Raw genomic sequence first — 23,423 nt, 5'->3', positions numbered from 1 at the left:
TATGAATGTGAGAGTTGGACTGTAAAGAAAGATGAGCACTGAAGAATTGATGCTTTTGATCTGTGGTGTTGGAGAAGACTCTTGAGAGTCCGTTGGCCAGCAAGGAGATCCAACCAGTCCACCCTTAGGAGATCAGTCCTGGGTGTTCATTGGAAGGACTGATGTTGAAGCTGAAACTCCAGTACTTTGGCCACCTGATGCGAAGAGCTGACTTATTTGAAAAGACCTGCTGCTGGGAAAGATTGTGGGCAGGAGGAGAATGGGACGACATAGGATGAGATGGTTGGATGGCATCATCGACTCAATGGATATGGGTTTTGGTGGACTCTGGGAGTTGGTGATGGACAGGGGGGCTTGGTATGCTGTGATTCATGGGGTCACAAAGAGTCTTACACTATTTAGTAATTGAGGTGAACTGAACTGGGTTGGCTGTAACTCTTCTTCCAAGGAGCAAGCATCTTTTAATTTCATGGCTGCAGTCATCATATGCAGTGATTTTGGAGCTCCAGAAAATAAAGTCAGCCACTATTTCCACTGGTTCCCCATCTATTTGCCATGAAGTGGTGGGACCGGATGCCATGATCTTAGTTGTCTGAATGTTGAGCTTTAAGCCAACCTTTTCGCTCTCCTCTTTCACTTTCATCAAGAGGCTCTTTAGGTTTTCTTTATAATAATAATATATCTTCAGTTATTGATATTTCTCCTGGCAGTCCTGATTCCAGCTTGTGATTCATCCAGTAGTGTTTCTCAATGATGTACTCTGCATATAAGTTAAATAAGCAGGGTGACAATATACAGCCTTGTCTTACTCCTTTCCCTATTTGGAACCAGTCTGTTGCTCCATGTCCAGTTCTCAGTGTTGCTTCCTGACCTGCATATAGATTTCTCAGGGGACAGGTCAGGGGGTCTGGTTTTCCCATCTCTTTCAGAATTTTCCACAGTTTATTGTGATCCACACAGTCAAAGGCTTTGGCATAGTCAGTAAAGCAGAAGTAGATGTTTTTCTGGAACTCTCCTGCCTTTTTGATGCAGGTATCAGGTATACTAATATTTAATCCTGGACTCTCACTTATCATTATAAATTTATCTAAATATCTTGTGATGCCATGGAAATATTTTGTAAGATGTATTTGTGTCTTTATGTTGTTTTTTAGTAAAAAGTCTTCTTAGCAGATTAAAAAAAATTTAGATGTATTATTTACCAGAACTGGCTTTGTTCCCCCTTTTTAATATAAATGTTTAGGAAATACAACTTATCATGTAAAAACTTACTTTATACCTTGCCTTCTCATTATATATGTCATGGATAAAGGTGTTTTTAATTATCTTACAATGTATGTCAGCTTGTGAGTTTATCTTTTCCTGTTAAGTTTTTATAGTATAGTCTAAAACATAAAAACTTTATATTTTCATTTGAAGTAATTTGCATATTCTAAACTAGTAAATTAACTTCAAGGTGACAAGTAAAATTCGTTCAGAAATACCAGATTTAAAACAAGGTGGAGCCAATCGTGAAGAGATAATGCACAGAGCTTATGATTCCTTTGATGTTCAGCTTACAAGCATACAGTTGCTTTTCTGCAGAGTTGGTAAGTACACAAGGGATTATTTGTTTGTTGATTCATTTTGCTGAAGTAGATTAAAATTAGGATTTTAGACAGTTTCTCTGAAGCCTTTGGTACAAAATATGTTAGACCTTTTATATTTTTGAATTAGAAGTAATAGATTTTTCCCAGGAATGGTATCTCAAGTAGGAGAAATTTTACCATTCAGGAGACATTGTCAATATCTGGAGACATTTTTTGTTGTGAGAAGTAGGGAGTTTGGGCACTACTACTATCTGTCCTTCCCTGGTGGCTCAGACAGTCATGGAATCGGGTTCAATCTCTGGGTCAGGAAGATCCCCTGCAGGAGGCAATGGCAGCCCACTCCAGTATTTTTGCCTGGAGAATTCCATGGACAGAGGAGCCTGGCAGGCTACAGTCCATGGGGTCACAGAGTCAGACATGACTGAGTGACTAACACTTTCACTTTCCTGTTAAAATATAGTCTGAAGCAGAAGGAAAATGAAGAGGGAAAAGAATTTACTTGCTGATTATGTATACTTGAGAATATGGCATTGAGATCATCTAGATGTAGGAAGATTTCCTCATATCATGCATTGTATAAAGTAGCAATGGTAATTTTAGGTTCAGTGTGTTTTTTAGTTATGCTTTCTTTAAGCATGTACTATTCTCTGTAATTAGGTGATAATTGGAAAGAAGCACGAAAACTCAATGTGTCTGCACAGCACATCTTGGTGCCGATGCACTTCAGCGTGGAGCTCTCCAAGGCCATGGTTTTCATGGACATCAGTATGCCCAAGTATGTATGATCTGTTTCATGTGTTCGTAAATTTTCTTATGTAGCTAAGAAATACCATGTTTCATTGATTTTTTTTTGTAGTACAATATATATAACATAAAATTTACCATTTTAAGTGTATAATTCTGTGGTATTATTAAGTCCATACACACTTTTTCCTGACCACACTACCATCTGTCTCTAGAAGTTTATCAGATTCACAAACTGGAACTCTACCCATTAAACAATAATGTTCCACTCTCTCCTCCCGGAAGTCCGTGGCAGTCATCATTTTCTGTTATTTCTCTATGAATTTGATTGGTATTTTGTGTAAGTGGAATCATACAATATTTCTCCTTTTGTGCTTGGTTTATTTCACATAGCATAATGTCTCCATGTTGACCCATGTTGTAGTATACATCAAAATTTCATTTTTTTTTTTTTTTAAATTTTTTATTAGTTGGAGGCTAATTACTTCACAACATTTCAGTGGGTTTTGTCATACATTGATATGAATCAGCCATAGATTTACACGTATTCCCCATCCCGATCCCCCCTCCCACCTCCCTCTCCACCCGATTCCTCTGGGTCTTCCCAGTGCACCAGGCCCGAGCACTTGTCTCATGCATCCCACCTGGGCTGGGGATCTGTTTCACCATAGATAGTATACATGCTGTTCTTTTGAAATATCCCACCCTCACCACGACCAAGTGGGCTTTATCCCAGGAATGCAAGGATTCTTTAATATCCGCAAATCAATCAATGTAATACACCACATTAACAAATTGAAAGATAAAAACCATATGCTTATCTCAATAGATGCAGAGAAAGCCTTTGACAAAATTCAACACTCATTTATGATTAAAAACTCTCCAGAAAGCAGGAATAGAAGGAACATACCTCAACATAATAAAAGCTATATATGACAAACCCACAGCAAGCATCACCCTCAATGGTGAAAAATTGAAAGCATTTCCCCTGAAATCAGGAACAAGACAAGGGTGCCCACTCTCACCACTACTATTCAACATAGTGTTGGAAGTTTTGGCCACAGCAATCAGAGCAGAAAAAGAAGTAAAAGGAATCCAGATAGGAAAAGAAGAAGTGAAACTCTCGCTGTTTGCAGATGACATGATCCTCTACATAGAAAACCCTAAAGACTCTTCCAGAAAATTACTAGAGCTAATCAATGAATATAGTAAAGTTGCAGGATATAAAAATAACACACAGAAATCTCTTGCATTCCTATATACTAACAATGAAAAAACAGAGAAATTAAGGAAACAATACCATTCACCATTGCAACAGAAAGAATAAAATACTTAGGAGTATATCTACCTAAAGAAACAAAAGACCTATACATAGAAAACTATAAAACACTGATGAAAGAAATCAAAGAGGACACAAACAGATGGAGAAACATACCGTGTTCATGGATTGGAAGAACCAATATTGTCAAAATGGCTATTCTACCCAAAGCAATCTATAGATTCAATGCAATCCCTATCAAGCTACCAATGGTATTTTTCACAGAACTAGAACAAATAATTTCATTTTTTTTTTAACTTTTTATTTTGTATTGGAGTATACCCAGTTAATAGTGTTTGATAGTTTCAGGTGAATAGCAAAGGGACTCAGCCATACATATACATGAGGATTTCATTTGTTCTTGAAGCTTAATTTCATTGCACATATATGTCATATATTTTTTATCTATTTATATGTTGATGGACATTTGATTATTATAATAATGTTGCTGTGGACATTGGTGTACAGTATTCTGTTGGTGTCCCTGCTTTAAATTTCTCAGATAGGTATCCAGAAGTAGAATATTGGATTATTCTATTTTTAATTTTTTGAAAAAAACTCCCCTACTGTTTTCTGTAGCTACTGCACTATTTTATAAACCCATCAGCAATGTGAAAAGTTTCCAACTTTACTACCTCTTCACCAACACTTGTTATTTTCTTCTTTTTTAAAAAAATAATAGTGATTCTAACAGGCGTGAGTAGTATTTAATTATAGTTTTGAATTGCATTTTCCTAATGATAAGTGATGTTGAACATATTTTCACATTCTTCTGGCAGTTTACATGTTTCTTTAGAAAAATGTCTATTCAAGTCTTTTTGTTGTTCATTTGCTAAATCATGCCTGGCTCTTTCTGACCGTTTGGACTGTAGCATACCAGGCTTCCCTGTCCTTTACTATCTCTGGTAGTTCACTCAAACTCATGTCCATTCAGTTGATGTTGCCATCCAAACTTCTCATCTTTTTTTTTTTAAATTAATTAATTATTTTTTTTCAGTGGGTTTTGTCATACATTGATATGAATCAGCCATAGAGTTACACGTATTCCCCATCCCGATCCCCCCTCCCACCTCCCTCTCCACCCGATTCCTCTGGGTCTTCCCAGTGCACCAGGCCCGAGCACTTGTCTCATGCATCCCACCTGGGCTGGTGATCTGTTTCACCATAGATAATATACATGCTGTTCTTTCGAAACATCCCACCCTCACCTTCCCACAGAGTTCAAAAGTCTGTTCTGTACATCTGTGTCTCTTTTTCTGTTTTGCATATAGGGTTATCGTTACCATCTTTCTAAATTCCATATATATGTGTTAGTATGCTGTAATGTTCTTTATCTTTCTGGCTTACTTCACTCTGTATAATGGGCTCCAGTTTCATCCATCTCATTAGGACTGATTCAAATGAATTCTTTTTAACGGCTGAGTAATATTCCATGGTGTATATGTACCACAGCTTCCTTATCCATTCGCCTGCTGATGGGCATCTAGGTTGCTTCCATGTCCTGGCTATTTAAACAGTGCTGCGATGAACATTGGGGTGCATGTGTCTCTTTTCAGATCTGGTTTCCTCAGTGTGTATGCCCAGAAGTGGGATTGCTGGGTCATATACAGACATTTCTCCAAAGAAGACATACAGATGGCTAACAAACACATGAAAAGATGCTCAACATCACTCATTATCAGAGAAATGCAAATCAAAACCACAATGAGGTACCATTACACGCCAGTCAGGATGGCTGCTATCCAAAAGTCTACAAGCAATAAATGCTGGAGAGGGTGTGGAGAAAAGGGAACCCTCTTACACTGTTGGTGGGAATGCAAACTAGTACAGCCACTATGGAAAACAGTGTGGAGATTTCTTAAAAAACTGGAAATAGAACTGCCATATGACCCAAACTTCTCATCTTTGTCACCTCTTTCTTCTTTTGCCTTTGATATTTCCCAGCATTAGGGTGTTTTCCAATGAGTCAACTCTTTGTATCAGTTGGCCAAAGTATTGGAGCTTCAGCTTGCATCCATCCAGTAAATATTCAGGGTTAATTTCCTTTAGGATTGACTGATTTGATCTCCTTTCTGTCCAAGGGACTCTCAATAGTCTTCTCCAACACCACAGGTCAAAAGCATCAGTTCTTTGGCACTCAGCCTTGTCTATGGTCCAGCTTTCACATCTGTTCATGACTAATGGACAAACCATAGCTTTGACTGTATGGACCTTTGTCAGCAAAGTGATGTCTCTACCTTTTAATATGCTGTCTAGATTGTCATTGCTTTTCTTCAAGGAGCAAGCATCATTTAATTCCATGGCTGCAATCCACTGTCTGCAGTGATTTTGGAGATGAAGAAAGTAAAATTCTCCACTATGTCCATTTTTTAACTATCTATTTGTCATTAAACTATGGGACCGGATGGCATAATCTTAGTTTTTTGAATGTTGAGTGTTAAGCCAGGTTTTTCACTCTCCTCTTTCACTTTCAAGAGGCTGTTTAGTTCCTCTTTGCTTTCTTCCATTAAGGTGGTGTCATCTGCATATCTGAAGTTATTGATATTTCTCCTGGAAATCTTGATTCCAGCTTGTGATTCATCTAGCCTGGCATTTCACATGATATACTCTGCATATAAGTTAAATAAGCAGGGTGACAATATACAGCCTTGACCTACTCCTTTCCTAATTTTGAGACAGTCCATTGTTTTATGTCTAGTTGTAACGATTGCTTCTTGCCTTGCATACAGGTTTCTTTGAAGGCAGGTAAGGTGATCTGGTATTCCCATCTCTTTCATAATTTTCCAGTTTATTGTGATACACACAGTCAAAGGCTTTGACATAGTCAATGAAGCAGATGTTTTTCTGGGATTCTCTTGCTTTTTCTATGATTCAACGGTTGTTGGCAATTTGATCTCTGGTTTCTTTGCCTTTTCTAAATCCAGCTTGTACCTCTGAAAGTTCTCAGTCCACACACAGTTGAAGCCTCGCTTGAAGGACTTTGAGCGTTACCTTCAATTCAAGTCCTTTGTGTGTGCTCTGTCACATAAGTTGTGTCCATCTCTTTGCAGCCCCATGGATTATAGCCCACCAGACTCCCCTGTCGTGGAATTTTCCAGGCAAAATTACTGGAGTGGGTTACCATTTTCTTCTCCAGGGGATCTTCCCGACCCAGGGATCAAACCTGCATTTCCTGCATCAGCAGGTGGATTCTTTACCACCACACCACCTCACCCCTTTTATTATGTGGTTTGTGTTTTTTGTTGTCAAGTTGCAGCAAATTTGTTTTGTTTTGTCCTTAATACTTTCTGGGATATTAACTCCCTGTTAGATAAATGAGTTGCATATATTTTCTTTTGTTTCTGTATTGTCTATATTATCATCTTTTGATATGTCCTTTGCTGTACTAATGCTTTAAAGTATAATTACGTTTAATTTATCTTTGTTGCTTGTGCATTTGTGTCAAATGAGAAATTAGCAAACCCAGTGTCCTGAAGTTTTTCCTATATATTTTTTTCAAAGAATTTTATACTTTAACTCTTAGGAAATCTTTTTGAGTTAATTTTTGGATATGGTATAAGGTAATGAATCAGTTTTATTCTTCTGCATGTGGGTATGTAGTTTTTCAGCACCGTTCATTGAAAAGACTGTTCTTTTGCTGTTGAATAGTCTTGATAACTCCTGTTGAAAATCAGTTGCCCATATATGTGAGGGTTTATTTCTGGGCTTTCTCTTCTGTTCCTTGGGTCTCTGTATCTGTCTTTATGCCAGTCACACACTGTTTTGATTACTGTAACTTTGTAATAATGAAATCAGGAAGCATGAGTCATCAGTGTTAGTCTTTTTCTACATTGACTTGGTGATTTGGAGTCTATTGAGATTCTACATGAATTTTAGGATGAATATTTCTATTTTTACAACAAATGTCTTGGAGCTTTTGAATCTTCAGGTGTTTCTAGTTGTGATATGTTAACATTGTCTTCCCATCTATGAATACAAGCTGTTTTGCCGTTTACTTGTATCTTTAATTTCTTTCCACATAATTTTGTACTTTTCACTGTGTCTTTTGCTTCCCTGATTAAGCTTATTCTTTTTGATGCTATTATAAATGGAATTGTTTTCTTAATTTCTTTGTAAATGGAAACTCAGTTGACTTTTTTTGAGTTGATTTTATGTTGTGCAACTTCGAATTTGCTTAAGTTCTGTCTGTGTGTGTGTGAAATTGTTAGGGTTTTCTACATATAAGACTGCTTTATCTTAAAACAGAGGCAGTTTTATTACATCATTTCTGATTTGGATACCTTTTTTTTCCCTTTTTCTTGCCTAATTTCTCTGGGTAGAATTTCCAGTACTATGTTTGTTGTGGTCCTTTAATGGACTGGAACCTGGTTGTCAGGAGTCAACAATAAGAAAGTGAAAGAGAGAGCTGGAGGGAGGGAGGGAGGGAGAGAGAGAAAGAAAGAAACGGAGACCCAAGCTCTGATGGAGCAAGGGTATTTTATTAGCAGAAATGCAGGCTTTTATATCTTTAGTAGGATGATTACTTAGCTATTACACAGGATGAAATTTTATCAGTAGTCACAATATGGATAGTCTAATACATACAAGGTTGCTGACGCAGAGAAGAGTCACTGAAGGGAGTTACTGAAAGGAATCCAAGCAGATACCCTTTCCCATGGTCTCAGTCCTGAGAACTGTGTGCTGTTTCACTCGTTCCCATTGCCAGGAACTGTAAGGAACAGAGGATTTATGAGAAATAGAAAACAGCATGCAGGAATCCTCCTGTTAAATGTTCCCTGACATATGTTGAATAAAGGTGATTTAAGTTTGCATCCTTTATTCTGATCATAGAGGAAAGGCTTTTCATCTTTTCCTTGAGTATGCTATCTGTAGTTTGTTCATATGTGACCTTTATTATTCTTAATTAATTTCCTTCTATTTATAATTTTTGAGTATTTCTATTAGGGAAATGTGTTATATTTTTTAAATGCTTTTTCTTCATCAGTTGAGATGATCAGATGTTGTCTTTGTCCTTTCATTTTGTTAATGTGGTGTATTACGTTGATCTGTTTTCATATGTTGAACCACTCTTCCATTCCTTATCCCAGTAGGGATAAGTCCTACTGGGTCATGGTATGTTATCCTGTTAATATGGTGTTGAATTTTGTTTGCTCTCATTTTTGAGGATTTTTGCATCAGTGTTCATAAGGGATATTGGTTTGTAGTTTTGTTTTTTTCTTGTAGTATCTTTGTCTGGTATTGGTATCAGTAACTGTCCTTAAGATACGTTAGGAAGTATTCCTTTCCTTTCAGTTTTTTGGAAGAAGTTGAGAAAAACGTGTGTTTCTTCTTTAAATGCTTAAATGTGTGATAGAATTCACTCATGAAACCATCTGATCATGGGCTTTTATTTCTTAGGCGATTTTTGATTAGTGATTCACTCTCTATATTAGTTATAGATCTATCTGGATTTTCTATTTCTTCAAAACTCAGTGTTGATCGGTCTGTGTTTCTAGGAATTTGTTCACATTAAGTTATCTAATTTGTTGGTATAAAATCCCTCTTATTTTGGTAGAATTGGTAGTGATGTCCCCACTTTCATTTCTGATTTCAGTTGAATATTCCTTCTTTAATCTTACTAAAGATTCTTCAGTTTTGTTCATCTTTTTGAAGAACCAACTCTTGTTGATTTTCTCAATTATTTTTCAATTCTCTATTTCTCTCTGATTTGTATTTCTTTACTTCAACTAACTTTTGGGTTAGTTTGCTCCTTTTTTAGTTCTTTAAGATATAAAGTTGAGTTGTTGATTTGAGATTTTTCTTTTTCAGTATAAATATTTAGAGCTATAAATTTTCCTCAGTATAGTTATTGCTTTATGCTGTAAATTTTGGTTTGTTGTATCTTGATTTTCAGTTGTCTCAATATATTTGTTTTCCTTGTGACTTCTTCAACTAATTGTTTAACAGTAAATGTGTTAATTTATACATATTCATAATTTTACATTTTTCATTCTGCTGTTGATTTCTAGTTTCATTCCATTGTGATTTGAAAAGTTGCTTTCTATGATTTCAGTCTTTAAAAAAATTTTGACTCCTGTCTTATGACCTAAAATTTGGTCTGTCCTGGAAAATGTTCTGTGTACGTGTATGAACAATGTGTGTTCTGCTGTTGATGGAGGAGTATTCTGTTTATGTTTGTTGATAGTATTGTTTTCATCCTCTGTTTCTTTATTGATCTTTCTTCTGGCTCTTCTGTCAGTTATTGAAAGTGGGGTAGGTTTTGAAGTCTCATGTTACTGTAGAGTGAATTTTTTCCTCAGTTCTATCAATATTTCATGTATTTTTGAGCTCTGCTATTTGGTGTGTATGCACTTCTAGTTATTTTATCTTCTTGATGAAATTACCTTTTATTGTACAATGTCTTTTGTGTAATTACAGGTTTTGACCTACCAGTCTGGTTTGAGTGATATTATTATAGCCATTTCTGCTTTCTTCTGGGTATTATTGGCATGGAATATCATTCACTTTCAAACTGTTTGTGTCCTTAGATCTAAAGCAAGTCTCTTGCAGAAAGCATATAGTTTGGTCTGTTTTTTTAAAAAATCCATTCTGTCAGTTTATATCTTTGTGAAGTTTAAACCATTATGTTTAAAATAAATACTGATAAACAGTTTAATTTTGTCATTTTGTTACTTTCTGTGTGTCTTACAGCTTTTTTGTCCTTTTTTCCCTCCCTTTTGGCCTTTGTGTTTAGTTGATTTTCTTGTTTTGACATGTTTTGATGCCCTTCTCTTTTCCAGATATGCATCTTCTATAGATAATTTCTTATTAGTTATTTTCATGGAGATTACTTGTAACATTGTAAAGTTGACTATCTTTTTAAAATTGACATCAGCTTAATGTAATTGCATACAAAAACTATTATTTACTGCTTAACCCCCTCCATTTTGTCATTGATGTCAGAAATTACATCCTTATTGTATATTTTGTACCCATTATCATAGATTTATAATTATTTTCATGCATTTGTCTTTTAAATCCTGTAGGAAATAAAAGGTGGAGTTAAAATGAAAAGTCATAGTAATAGTTGGTTTTATTCTGTTGAGTAAGACTAGGCTATTTAACTGATTTAGTTTAGTCTAAATAGTTTTAGACTATCGCTAGCTAGCCCTTTCACCTTTTCTCTCCACCAGTAATTTTTCTCCCTTGCAAACATTCAAACCTCAGCTACAGATCTACTTAAAAATTTAAAGAAAGACATATCTAACAACTACCGGACAGTAGATAGGCTAAGGGGAATACTAGAGAGGCAACAAGAGAATGCTCATATAGTAGTGGTCAAGGTTTTGTGCCTGAAGTATGGGTGGAAGGGATAGTAGGAAGTGGTGATAGCTTGTCTCTCTTGCATATGCTATGTTATGTACCTTTTTCATACTGTTGTACTGTTGCGGCCATGTGAAGGGAAGAGACTTAAAAGAAACCTGTGTACTTTTTTTTTTGCCTTTCAAATTATAATGATTCAGTTCTCTAGGAAACATTGTACAGTTTACTAACTCTCATTGTCTTATACTTCCTTAATCGAAAATATCAAACTGGGACTCTGAGACCCTTAAAGTAGAGGAATATCAGGATGTAGTTTGAGAAACAAGGAAAGAAGACCATTCTATACATTTTGCTGTTTTGTATAGTCAAGCATTAGGTGTAGGTTAATTTTAGATGCAAGGCTTACATTCTTTGGGTTCCTTTCCAGATGTTTTCCTGCCTATTTATTATTGTCTGATATTGCTTTTAAAGTTTGTCAGTACATGAGAAAAGTCAAAGATGTATGTGATTTCCTGTTGTAAAAGTGATTATGAATAAAGCTCTTTTCCAGCATTTTACTTAAGTGTGTTACAGGGTACCAAAAAAGATGTTATTGACAGAAGAAATGGCTAACATCCCTTGCTTTTGATTTCTCTATAAATATATGATTAGGGAGAATTTATGTCCTGTAATATAGGGAATACGTATAGCATAGCAGGAATTAAAGTAGCTGATTAAAATGTCTTTATATAGATAATGGAATGCAATAGTATGTGAAAGATTAGTTCAATGTGACAGTAAGGCAGACTGTTTCTTTTAAGAGCCAGATAGTAAATATTTTAAGCTTGAAGTTGTATCATCTGTCACAAGTACTCAGCTCTGGTGCTTGAACATGAAAGCAGCTGTAAACAGCACAGAATGAATATGTATAGCTGTATTCCAGAATACTTTATTTACAAAAATAAGCAGCATGCTGGATTAATCCATGGTCATATTTTGGCAAACTCTGGTTCAGTGCATTACATAGTCAACAAAAGGGAAAATCCTCCAGGAAAGCTCTTTGTACTCGTATCCTTATAATACTAAAATGGCTATAAATTAGGACCAGAGATGTGTGCCTAAAGTAATCACAGGCAGAAACTATAATGATTTAGAAAGATGAAATCTAAGAAGCATTTGATTTTAGTTTTGTAATGTGGGCAGTGTAAAGTGGATATGACATTACATAAAATCCTCGAACTCTACAAGTGTCAGGGAACTTTCTTTGCAGTTTGAGCTTAAAAAGTTTAAGGCAAATGAAAGGAAATCCTCTTATTAATTGGTGGGTAGTATTTTGGCACCTGTCGTCTTCACGTTGTTCAGTTGCCTTACTAAAAGAAATTGAAAATAAGTTTAGGTACATTAATGAGATGGATCCATAATGTGTACCTGTTAAATTAGGATGTATGGGGTTAGTTAAAAATACTTAGGCTGTTAGAGATAAATGAAAGCTATAATTTTTCCAAGGAATTCAGATATATTTTTAGCAGTCATTGTGTATGACTGAAAAGTAAGTTTTAAAAAATGCAGGGATAAAAATTGTGAATGAAAATTTATTCTGTCTTTGACGTCAGTCTATTTTTAAGATATTCTTTTTAAAGACTTTCTTCATATTGCAGCAGTTTCAGAGTCACAGAAAAGTTGATAGGAAGCTCCAGAGATTGTCCTTATATCCTTGCATCCACCCATGCATGAAAATGAAAAATGCTCAGTTGTGTCTGATTCTTTGCAACCCCATAGACTAGTCCATGGAATTCTCTTGCCCACAGTACTGGAGTGGGTAGCTGTTCCCTTCTCCAGGGGCTCATTCCAACTCAGGAATCGAACCAGCATCTCCTGCATTGCAGGTGAATTCTTCACCAACTCAACCACTAGGGAAGCCTAAGACTTTTGGAGCAGGAAGCCTATCCCTTCTCCAGTGGATCCTCCCGATCCAGGAATCAAGCCAGGGTCTCCTCCGTTGCAGGCAGATTCTTTACCAACTGAGCCATCCATGCATAGCCTTCCCCATTAACAACATCCCTCACCAAGTGGCACACTTGTTAGATATACATTAACAGATCAGACTTACATTGACACATCATAATTACCCAAAGTCTGTAGTTTACGTTGTATTTCACTCTTGGTGTTGTATGTTGAGTGGGTTTGGACAAGTGTGTGACATGTATCCATTTCCAGTGGTCATGTGTGGATGTGAGAGTTGGACTGTGAAGAAAGCTGAGTGCCAAAAAATTGATGCTTTTGAACTGTGGTGTTGGAGAAGACTCTTGAGGGTCCCTTGGACTGCAAGGAGATCCAACCAGTCCATCCTAAAGGAGATCAGTCCTGGGTGTTCATTGTAAGGACTGATGCTGAAGCTGAAACTCCAATACTTTGGCCACCTCATGCGAAGAGTTGGCTTATTGGAAAAGACCCTGATGCTGGGAGGGATTGGGGGCAGGAGGAGAAGGTGATGACAGAGGATGAGATGGCTGGAAGGCATCACTGACTCGATGGACATGAGTTTGAGTAAACTCCGGGAGTTGGTGATGGACAGGGAGGCCTGGCGTGCTGCGATTCATGGGGTCGCAAAGAGTCGGACACGACTGAGCGACTGAACTGAACTGATTGATAGACTTTATCTTATAGAGTATTTTCACTGCTTTAAAAATCTTCTGTTTTATCTCTCCCCTATCACACAAGCCCTAGTAAGCACTGATCTTTTTACTGTGTCCATAGTTTTGCCTTTTCCAGAAAGTCATATAGATGGAATTATAGACGAGAAAGACTTTCCAGGTTTGCATCTTTCACTTAGTAATATGCATTTGAGGTTCCTCCCTATCATTTCCTGACTTGATAGGTCAATTTTTTAATGCTGAGTAATATTCCATTATCTGATGTATCACAGATTGTGTATCCATTACCTTCTGCAGGACATCTTGGTTGCTTCCAAGTTTAGCTATAAAATTGAAATATAAAATTTTTGTGGATAAACTTGATTCATATAAATTTATGGGCAAAGCTGTTATAGACATCCATGGATTTATGGATAAATTTATGGATAAATCCCCATAGGATTTATGGGGACATAACTTTAAACTCCTTTGGGTAAATATCAAGGAGCTGTTATAGACATACATGGTTTTATGGATAAATTTATGGATAAATCCCCATAGGATTTATGGGGACATAACTTTAAATTCCTTTGGGGTAAATATCAAGGAGCAAAATTGCTGAATCATATGGTAACAGTATCTTTAGTTTTATAAGAACATTTCAGACTGTCTTCTATACCCTTTTGCATTGCTGTCGGCAGTGATTGTGAGTTGCTGCTGCTCCGCATCCTTACCATTATTTACTGTTGTCAGTATTCCTTATTTTGGTTGTTATAGTAGGAGTGTAGTAGTATCTCAGTATTCTTATTTTGATTTGTATTTCTCTGATAGTATATAATGTGAAACATCTTTGCTTATTTGCTGTCTGTATGTCTTCTTTGATGAGGTGTCTGTTAAGATCTTTGGTCCATTTTTCAACTAGATTGCCTTCTTATTGAGTATTATAAACTTCTTGAACTTTTTGGATAGTAAGTATTCCTTTATGAGATCTCTGTTTTGCAAATATTTTCTCCCACTTGGTAGCTTGTCTTATAATTCTCTTGGAATTGTCTTTTGTAGAGCAGAAGCTTAAAAAAATTTTTTTTTTTAATTCATTACTCTTTGTTTTGGCTGTGGCATACGGGATCTTAGTTCCCCGAACAGGGATCAAACCCTTGCTCCCTGCAGTGGAACCACTGGATTGTCAGGGAAGTTCCAGAAGTTTTTTAATTTTAACCAAATCCAGTTTATCAATTAGTTCTTTCATGAATTGTGCCTTTGCATTGTATCTATCAAGTGATCATCTAAAAAAGCATCTGAAAAAGTCATCTAAGTTTTCTTTGATTTATCTTTATGGAGCTTTATAGTATTGGGTTTTAAATTTAGGTCTCTGGTCCACTTTCAGTTGGCTTTTGTAAAAGGCATAAAGCTTATGTCTAAATTAATGTTTTTGCGTGTCAATATTCATTTATTCAGCACCGTTTTTTTATTTTATTTTTTTCATTTATTTTTTTTAGTTGGAGGCTAATTACTTCACAACATTGCAGTGGGTTTTGTCATACATTGACATGAATCAGCCATGGAGTTACATGTATTCCCCATCCGATCCCCCCTCGCACCTCCCTCTCCACCCGATTCCTCTGGGTCTTCCCAGTGCACCAGGCCCGAGCACTTGTCTCATGCATCCCACCTAGGCTGGTGATCTGTTTCACCGTAGATAATATACATGCTGTTCTCTCAAAACATCCCACCCTCGCCTTCTCCCACAGAGTCCAAAAGTCTGTTCTGTACATCTGTGTCTCTTTTTCTGTTTTGCATATAGGGTTATCGTTACCATCTTTCTAAATTCCATATATATGTGTTAGTATACTGTATTGGTCTTTATCTTTCTGGCTTACTTCACTCTGTAAAATGGGCTCCAGTTTCATCCATCTCATTAGAACTGATTCAAATGAATTCTTTTTAATGGCTGAGTAATATTCCATGGTGTATATGTACCACAGCTTCCTTATCCATTCATCTGCTGATGGGCATCTATGTTGCTTCCATGTCCTGGCTATTATAAACAGTGCTGCGATGAACATTGGGGTGCACGTGTCTCTTTCAGATCTGGTTTCCTCAGTGTGTATGCCCAGAAGTGGGATTGCTGGGTCATATGGCAGTTCTATTCCCAGTTTTTTAAGAAATCTCCACACTGTTTTCCATAGCGGCTGTACTAGCTTGCATTCCCACCAACAGTGTAAGAGGGTTCCCTTTTTTCCACACCCTCTCCAGCATTTATTGCTTGTAGACTTTTGGATAGCAGCCATCCTGACTGGCGTGTAATGGCACCTCATTGTGGTTTTGATTTGCATTTCTCTCACAATGAGTGATGTTGAGCATCTTTTCATGTGTTTGTAGCCATCTGTATGTCTTCTTTGGAGAAATGTCTGTTTAGTTCTTTGGCCCATTTTTTGATTGGGTCATTTATTTTTCTGGAATTGAGCTTCAGGAGTTGCTTGTATATTTTTGAGATTAATCCTTTGTCTGTTTCTTCATTTGCTATTATTTTCTCCCAATCTGAGGGCTGTCTTTTCACCTTACTTATAGTTTCCTTTGTAGTGCAAAAGCTTTTAAGTTTCATTAGGTCCCATTTGTTTAGTTTTGCTTTTATTTCCAATATTCTGGGAGGTGGTCATAGAGGATCTTGCTGTGATTTATGTCGGAGAGTGTTTTGCCTATGTTCTCCTCTAGGAGTTTTATAGTTTCTGGTCTTACATTTAGATCTTTAATCCATTTTGAGTTTATTTTTGTGTATGGTGTTAGAAAGTGTTCTAGTTTCATTCTTTTACAAGTGGTTGACCAGTTTTCCCAGCACCACTTGTTAAAGAGGTTGTCTTTTTTCCATTGTATATCCTTGCCTCCTTTGTCAAAGATAAGGTGTCTATAGGTTCATGGATTTATCTCTGGGCTTTCTATTCTGTCCATTGATCTATATTTCTCTCTTTGTGCCAGTACCAATACTGTCTTTGGACTGTGGGCTTTTGTAGTAGAGTCTTTTGAAGTCAGGGCAGGTTGATTCCTCCAGTTTCCATTCTTCTTTTCTTCAGATTCCTTTGGCTATCGAGGGTTTTTTTGTATTTCCATTACAATTGTGAAATTATTTGTTTCTAGTTCTTGGAAAAATCCATTGGTAGCTTGATTAGGGATTGCATTGAATCTATAGGATTGCTTGGGTAGAAAGCCATTTTGACAATATTGATTCTTCCAATCCCTGAACACGGTATGTTTCTCCATCTGTTTGTGTCCTCTTTGATTTCTTTCATCAGTGTTTTATAGTTTTCTATGTATAGGTCTTTTGTTTCTTAGGTAGATATACTCCTAAGTATTTTATTCTTTTTGTTGCAATGGTGAATGGTATTGTTTCCTTAATTTCTCTTTCTGTTTTCTCATTGTTAGTATATAGGAATGCAAGGGATTTCTGTGTGTTAATTTTATATCCTGCAACTTTACTATATTCGTTGATTAGCTCTAGTAATTTTCTGGTAGTCTTTAGGGTTTTCTATGTAGAGGATCATGTCATCTGCAAACAGCAAGAGTTTCACTTCTTCTTTCCCTATCTGGATTCCTTTTACTTCTTTTTCTGCTCTGATTGCTGTGGCCAAAACTTCCAAAACTATGTTGAATTGTAGTGGTGGAGTGGGCACTTCTGTCCTTGATTTCAGGGGGAAATGCTTTCAATTTTTCACCATTGAGGGTGATGCTTGCTGTGGGTTTGTCATATATAGCTTTTATTATGTTGAGGTATGTTCCTTCTATTCCTGCTTTCTGGAGAGTTTTAATCATAAATGAGTGTTGAAGTTTGTCAAAGGCTTTCTCTGCATCTATTGAGATAATCATATGGTTTTTATGTTTCAATTTGTTAATGTGTATCACATTGATTGATTTGCGGATATTAAAGAATCCTTGCATTCCTGGGATAAAGCCCACTTGATCATGGTGTATGATTTTTTTAATGTGTTGTTGGATTCTGTTTGCTGGAATTTTGTTAAGGATTTTTGCATCTATGTTCATCAGTGATATTGGCCTGTAGTTTTCTTTTTTTGTGGCATCTTTGTCTGGTTTTGGAATTAGGGTGATGGTGGCCTCATAGAATGAGTTTGGAAGTTTACCTTCTTTTGCAATTTTCTGGAAGAGTTTGAGTAAGGTAGGTGTTAGCTCTTCTCTAAATTTTTGGTAGAATTCAGCTGTGAAGCTATCTGGTCCTGGGCTTTTGTTTCAGCACCATTTTTTGAAGAGAGTGTCTTTGCTCCATTATTTGTCTTTGCTCTTTTGCCAGAGATTCAGACTGTGTTTGTGGAGGTCTGTTTTGCACTCTGTTCTGTTCCATTGATCTGTTTGTCTGTTATTTTGACAGTAGCACAGTGTCTTGTTTACTGTAGCTTTAGAGTAAGTCTTGAATCTGGGAATGTCAGTCCTCCAACATTGCTCTTCTTCAGTATTATGTTGACTAGTATGTTCTGGGTCTTTTGCCTCTCCATATAAATTTTTAAATCAATTTTTCCATATCCATTAAATAACTTCATGGGATATTGATTGTGATTGCATTGAATCTATAGACCAGTTGGGGATTAACTGACATCTTATCAGTATTGAATTTTCCTACCCTTGAATGTGGACTATCTCTATTTATTTAGTTGTTTGTTATCAGAATTTTATAATTTACCTCCTATGAATTTTGTATTTATTTTGTTAGATTTATGCCTAAGTATTACTTTCTTTAAATGCTAATATAAATGTTCTTATGTCTTTAATTTCATATTATATTTGTCCTTTGGTATATTGGGAAGCAGTTCACTATTCTATGTTAATCTTATATTGTACAACTATGCTGTATCAGCTTATTAGTTTCAGGAATTTTTTTTATAGATAATTTACATAGATAATCATGTTGTCTATTGACAAAGACAGTTTTATGCCTTTACCAATCTGTATACTTTAAAATTTTCTTTTTTTGGCTTACTGCATTGGCATGACTTCTACTGTGATGTTGAAAAGGAATGGTGAGAGGGACATCTTTGTTTTGTACTCAGTGTTGTTGGCAAAATGTTGAGTTTCTCACTGTTAAGGAGGATGTTGGTTGTAGGTTTTTCCAAGATATTTCTTAATTCTAATTTACTGAGAGTTCTTACCATGAATGGGTGTTGAATTTTGTTACATATTTCTCTATATGATTGTGATTTTTCATTCAAGATCTGATTTTGAAACCTGGTTTTAAATATATAATCTCTTGGACAAGTTATTTGTACTTGCCAAACCTAATTTCCTGCTAGGAACCATGTACATATGGGAACTTATAAGAAACAGGGAGCAGAAATACATTTCTGCCTCATACATTGTGAGAATTATTTATTGTATTACATATCAACTGCTTTCCTTAATTCCTGTTGGTAATAAACACTTCATAAGTAGTAATTGTCAACTGGCATTGACAAAACAATAGAAAATAAACCTTTTAAATATAATGTTGTTAATTCAGCTGATATCACATATGATTATTCTTAGATAATATAAGGTGAATAGTCATTTTTTAAATAGTGATTTCTGTCTTTTTGAAACAGATTCAAGATTTATGGAAACTTACCATTAGTTTCTTTACGAATCTCAGATAAGAAACTGCAAGGGATTTTGGAACTGATTGAAAGCATTCCCAAACCCCCGCCTGCAGCTGAAGTGAACGTGCCCGTCAGATCACACCAGGTACTGTGTTCTCAGAGTGAATGACAGCAGAATCAAAAGGCAGATTTCACAAAGAGTGTGTAACCACAGAAATGTGGAGTGAAATTCAATTCATCTGTAATAAACTTTTTAAAGTTACATTTTGAAAGAGAAAATGATAAAATAGTTAAAGATGCAAATAGTAAACAAAAGTATGAAATGATGTCTACCTTTCTTCACTTTTCCAGTCTCTATTCCCTTTCCTTCGTGGTTAACTACTGCTTCTCTAGGTTTTTTAAAATGTTTATAGCTTTTGCTAATACACACATGTACAAATATGCATGGCTCTCTGTGTGTATACGTATGTATGTGTTTATATTATAATGTTCTTAAAATTTACATAAATGGGATCATTATACTTCCTGTTTTAAATTTGTCTTTTTCACCATTATTAGCATATGTTATGTACCTTAGAGATATTTACCTGTTCAGCATATACAGATATGCCTTTTTTTTTTAATGGTGGTACAGTGTTAAATTTTGTGAGTGTACCGTCCTTTGCCTAATGTAATTCTCTTTTGATGGGCTTTTATATTGTTATATTTTTAGTTATAAAAAATGTCACTGCTCTGAACTTTCTTATACATATATTTGAGTATTTTTTTAATCCATTGGATACATTTCTGGAAGTGGTGGTGTTGAGTAAAATATGTGAATTTTATATTTTAATGAATTTTGCCAGGTTTGCTTTTTGATTACGAATGTTTAGTCCCACCAGTGTTAAATGTTGTTTCTCTGTTCTCATTAGTCTTGAGTATAAACAAATGTGACAGGTTTTAGTGTAGTCAGTGAAGCAGAAGTAGCTGTTTTTTTTTTTTAAATTCCCTTGCCTTTTCTATGATCCAGCATATGTTGGCAATTTGATCTCTGGTTCCTGTGCCTTAGCTCAAACTCATGTCCATTGAGTCAGTGATGCCATCCAACCATCTCATCCTCCGTCGCCACATCTTCTCTTGCCCTCAATTTTTCCCAGCATCAGGGTCTTTTCCAGTGAATCAGCACTTTGCATCAGGTGGCCAAAGTATTGAAACTTCCATTTCAGCATCAGTCCTTCCAGTGAATGTTCAAGGTTGATTTCCTTTAAAATTGACTGGTTTGATCTCTTTGCAGTCCATGAGACTCTCAAGAGTCTTCTCCAGTACCACAGTTCAAAAGCATCAACTCTTTGGCACTCAACCTTCTTTATGGTCCAACTCTTATATCTGTACATGACTGCTGGAAAAATCATAGCTTTGTTTGACTATATGGACCTTTGTCAGGAAAGTGATGTCTCTGCTTTTTATTATGCTGTCTAGGTTTGTCATAGCTTTTCTTCCAAAGAGCAAGCATCTTTTAATTTCATGACTTCAGTCACCTTCCGCAGATATTTTGGAGGCAAAGAAAATGAAATCTGTCACTGTTTCCACTTTTTCCCCATCTGTTTGCCATGAAGTGATGGGAGTGATGTCATGATCTTTGTTTTTTAAATGTTGAGTTTTAAGCCAACTTTTTCACTGTCCTCTTTCATTCATTAAAAGGCTCTTTAGTTCCTCTTTGCTTTCTGCCATTAAAGTGGTATCATGCATATCTGAGGTTGTTGATAGTTCTCCTGGCAATCTTGATTTAACCTTGTAAATCATCCAGCCCGGCATTTTGGATGATGTACTTGCATATAAGTTAAATAAGCAGGGTGACAATATACAGCCTTGACATACTCCTTCCCCAATTTTGAAAGTCTGTTGTTCCATGTCTGGTTCTCACTGTTGCTTCTTATCCTGAATACAGGTTTCTCAGGAGGCAGGTAAGGTGGTCTGGTATTTCCATCTCTTTAAGAATTTTCCACAGTTTGTTGTGATCCACACAGTCAAAGGCTTTAGCATAATCAATGCCGCAGAAGTAGACTTTTTTTGGAATTCTCTTGCTGCTTCTGTGATCCACTGGATGTTGGCCATTTGATCTCTGGGTCCTCTGCCTTTTCTAAATCCAGGTTTACCTCTGAAAGTTCTTGGTTCACATACTGCTGTTGCCTAGCTTGAAGTATTTTGAGCATTATCTTGCTAGCATGTGAAATGAGTGCAGTTGTGTGGTAGTTTGAGCATTCTTTGTCATTGCCTTTCTTTGGGATTGGAATGAAAACTGACCTGGAGTGATTGAAGAGCATGTCCCTGCTAGTTATGGCCTGACTAATTGTGGTCTCCTGGAGAAGAGAATGGCAAGCCACTTCTGTATTCTTGCCTTGAGAACCCCATGAACTTTGAAAAGGCAAAATGGTATGATACTGAAAGATGAGACCCCCAGACTGGTAGTTCTTCAATATGCTGTTGGGGAAGAACAGAGAAATAGCTCCAGAAAGAATGAAGAGGCTGAACCAAAGTTTAAACGATGCCCAGGTGTGGATGTGTCTGGTGGTGAAAGTAAAGTCCAATGCTATAAAGAAAAGTATTGCATAGCAACCTGGAATGTTAGGTCCATAAATCAAGGTAAAATGGATTTGATCAAACAGGAGATGCCAAGAGTGAATGTTGACATTTTAGAATTCAGTGAACTGTAATGGGTGAATTTAATTCAGATGACCATTGTATCTATTACTGTGAGCAAGAATCCCTTAGAAGGAGTGGAATAGCCCTCCTAGTCAGCAAAAGAATCTGAAATGCAGTACTTGGGTGCAGTCTCAAAAATGACAGAATGATCTCAGTTCATTTCCAAGGCAAACCATTCAACATCACAGTAATCCAAGTCTATACCCTAACCAGTAATGCCAGAGAAGCTGAAGTTGATTGATTCTACCAAAACCTACAAGACCTCCTAGAACTAAGACTAAAAACAGGTGTCCTTTTCATCATAAGGGACTGGAATGCAAAAGTAGAAAGTCAAGAGATACCTTGAGTAACAGGTAAGCTTGGTCTTGGAATACCAAATGAAGCAAGCAAAGACTCACAGAGTTTTGCTAAGAGAACACACTGGTGATAGCAAACACCGTCTTCTAGCGATACAAGAGATAGCTCCACGTATGGACATCATCAGATGGTCAATACTGAAACAGATTGATTATATTCTTTGCTGCTGAAGATGGAGAAGCTCTAGACAGCAGAAACAAAGGCTGGAGCTGACTGGCTCAGATCTTGAGCTCCTTGTTGAAAATTCAGACTTAAATGAAGAAAGTGAGGAAAACCACTGAGCCATTCAGCTATGACCTCAATCAAATCCCTTGTGACTATACAGTGGAGGTGATGAATAGATTCAAGGGACTAGATCTGGTAGACACAGTGCCTGAAGATCTATAGTCAAAGGTTCATAATATTGTACAGGAGGTGTTGACCAATGCTATCCCCAAGAAAAACAAATGCAAGAAGGCAAAGTGGTTGTCTGAGGAGGCCTTAAAAATAGCTGAGAAAAGAAGAGAAGCAAAAGGCAAAGGAGAAAGGGAAAGATACACCCAACTGAATGCAGAATTCCAGAGAATAGCAGGAAGAGATAAGAAAGCCTTAAGTAAACAATGCAAAGATACAGAGGAAAACAATAAAGTGGAAAACACTAGAGATCTCTTCAAGAAAATTGGGGATAACCAAAGAAACATTTCATGCATAGATAGGCACAGTAAAGGACAGAAATGTCAACAGAAGCAGAAGATATTAAGAGGTGGCAAGAACACACATAAGAACTGTACAAAAAAGGTCTTAATGACTGGATAACCATGATGGTATGGTCACACATTTAGAGCCAAACATCCTAGAGTGTGGAGTCTAGTGGGCCTTAGGAAGCATTACTGTGAACTGCTAGTGAAGGTGATGGAATTCCAGCTGAACTGTTTCAGATTCTAGAAGATGATGCCGTTAAAGTGCTGCACTCTGTATGCCAGCAAATTTGGACAATTCAACAGTGGCCACAGGACTGGAAAAGGTCAGTTTTCATTCCAGTTCCCAAAAAAAGCGATGCCAAAGAATGTTCAAATTACCATACAGTAAGTTACATCAGTCTATAATTTTTTTGTGTGTGGTATGTTTGCTTGAGTCTGTTGTTAGGCCTAAGAGATTAGGTTAGGAATGTTTTCTTCCATTTATTTGATAAGAATTTGAAAAGGAAGGTTTTAATTCATTAAATGGTGGTAAACTTCTTTATCGAAGCCTTCTTACTTTTCTTTCT

The 23,423-nt window shown here is 36.5% G+C and overlaps 1 protein-coding gene across 3 annotated transcripts in view; it reads left to right on the top strand.

Moving 5' to 3' along the window:
* VPS13A (vacuolar protein sorting 13 homolog A) overlaps window positions 1–23,423 on the top strand; it is a 278,381-nt gene that overhangs the window by 72,587 nt on the left and 182,371 nt on the right. For all 3 annotated transcript variants that reach the window (XM_043486532.1, XM_043486531.1, XM_043486533.1), the window contains exons 21-23: window positions 1,457–1,589; window positions 2,247–2,364; window positions 19,145–19,283. In XM_043486532.1, the coding sequence (XP_043342467.1) occupies window positions 1,457–1,589; window positions 2,247–2,364; window positions 19,145–19,283 (390 nt within the window). The remainder of the gene's footprint in view (window positions 1–1,456; window positions 1,590–2,246; window positions 2,365–19,144; window positions 19,284–23,423) is intronic.

Source organism: Cervus canadensis, chromosome 14 (assembly GCF_019320065.1).
Source record: "Cervus canadensis isolate Bull #8, Minnesota chromosome 14, ASM1932006v1, whole genome shotgun sequence".
In the NCBI taxonomy this organism is placed as follows: Eukaryota; Metazoa; Chordata; class Mammalia; order Artiodactyla; family Cervidae; genus Cervus; species Cervus canadensis.
The sequence above is the reverse complement of the archived record's forward strand: the minus strand, read 5'-3'. Positions and strand labels throughout refer to the sequence as shown.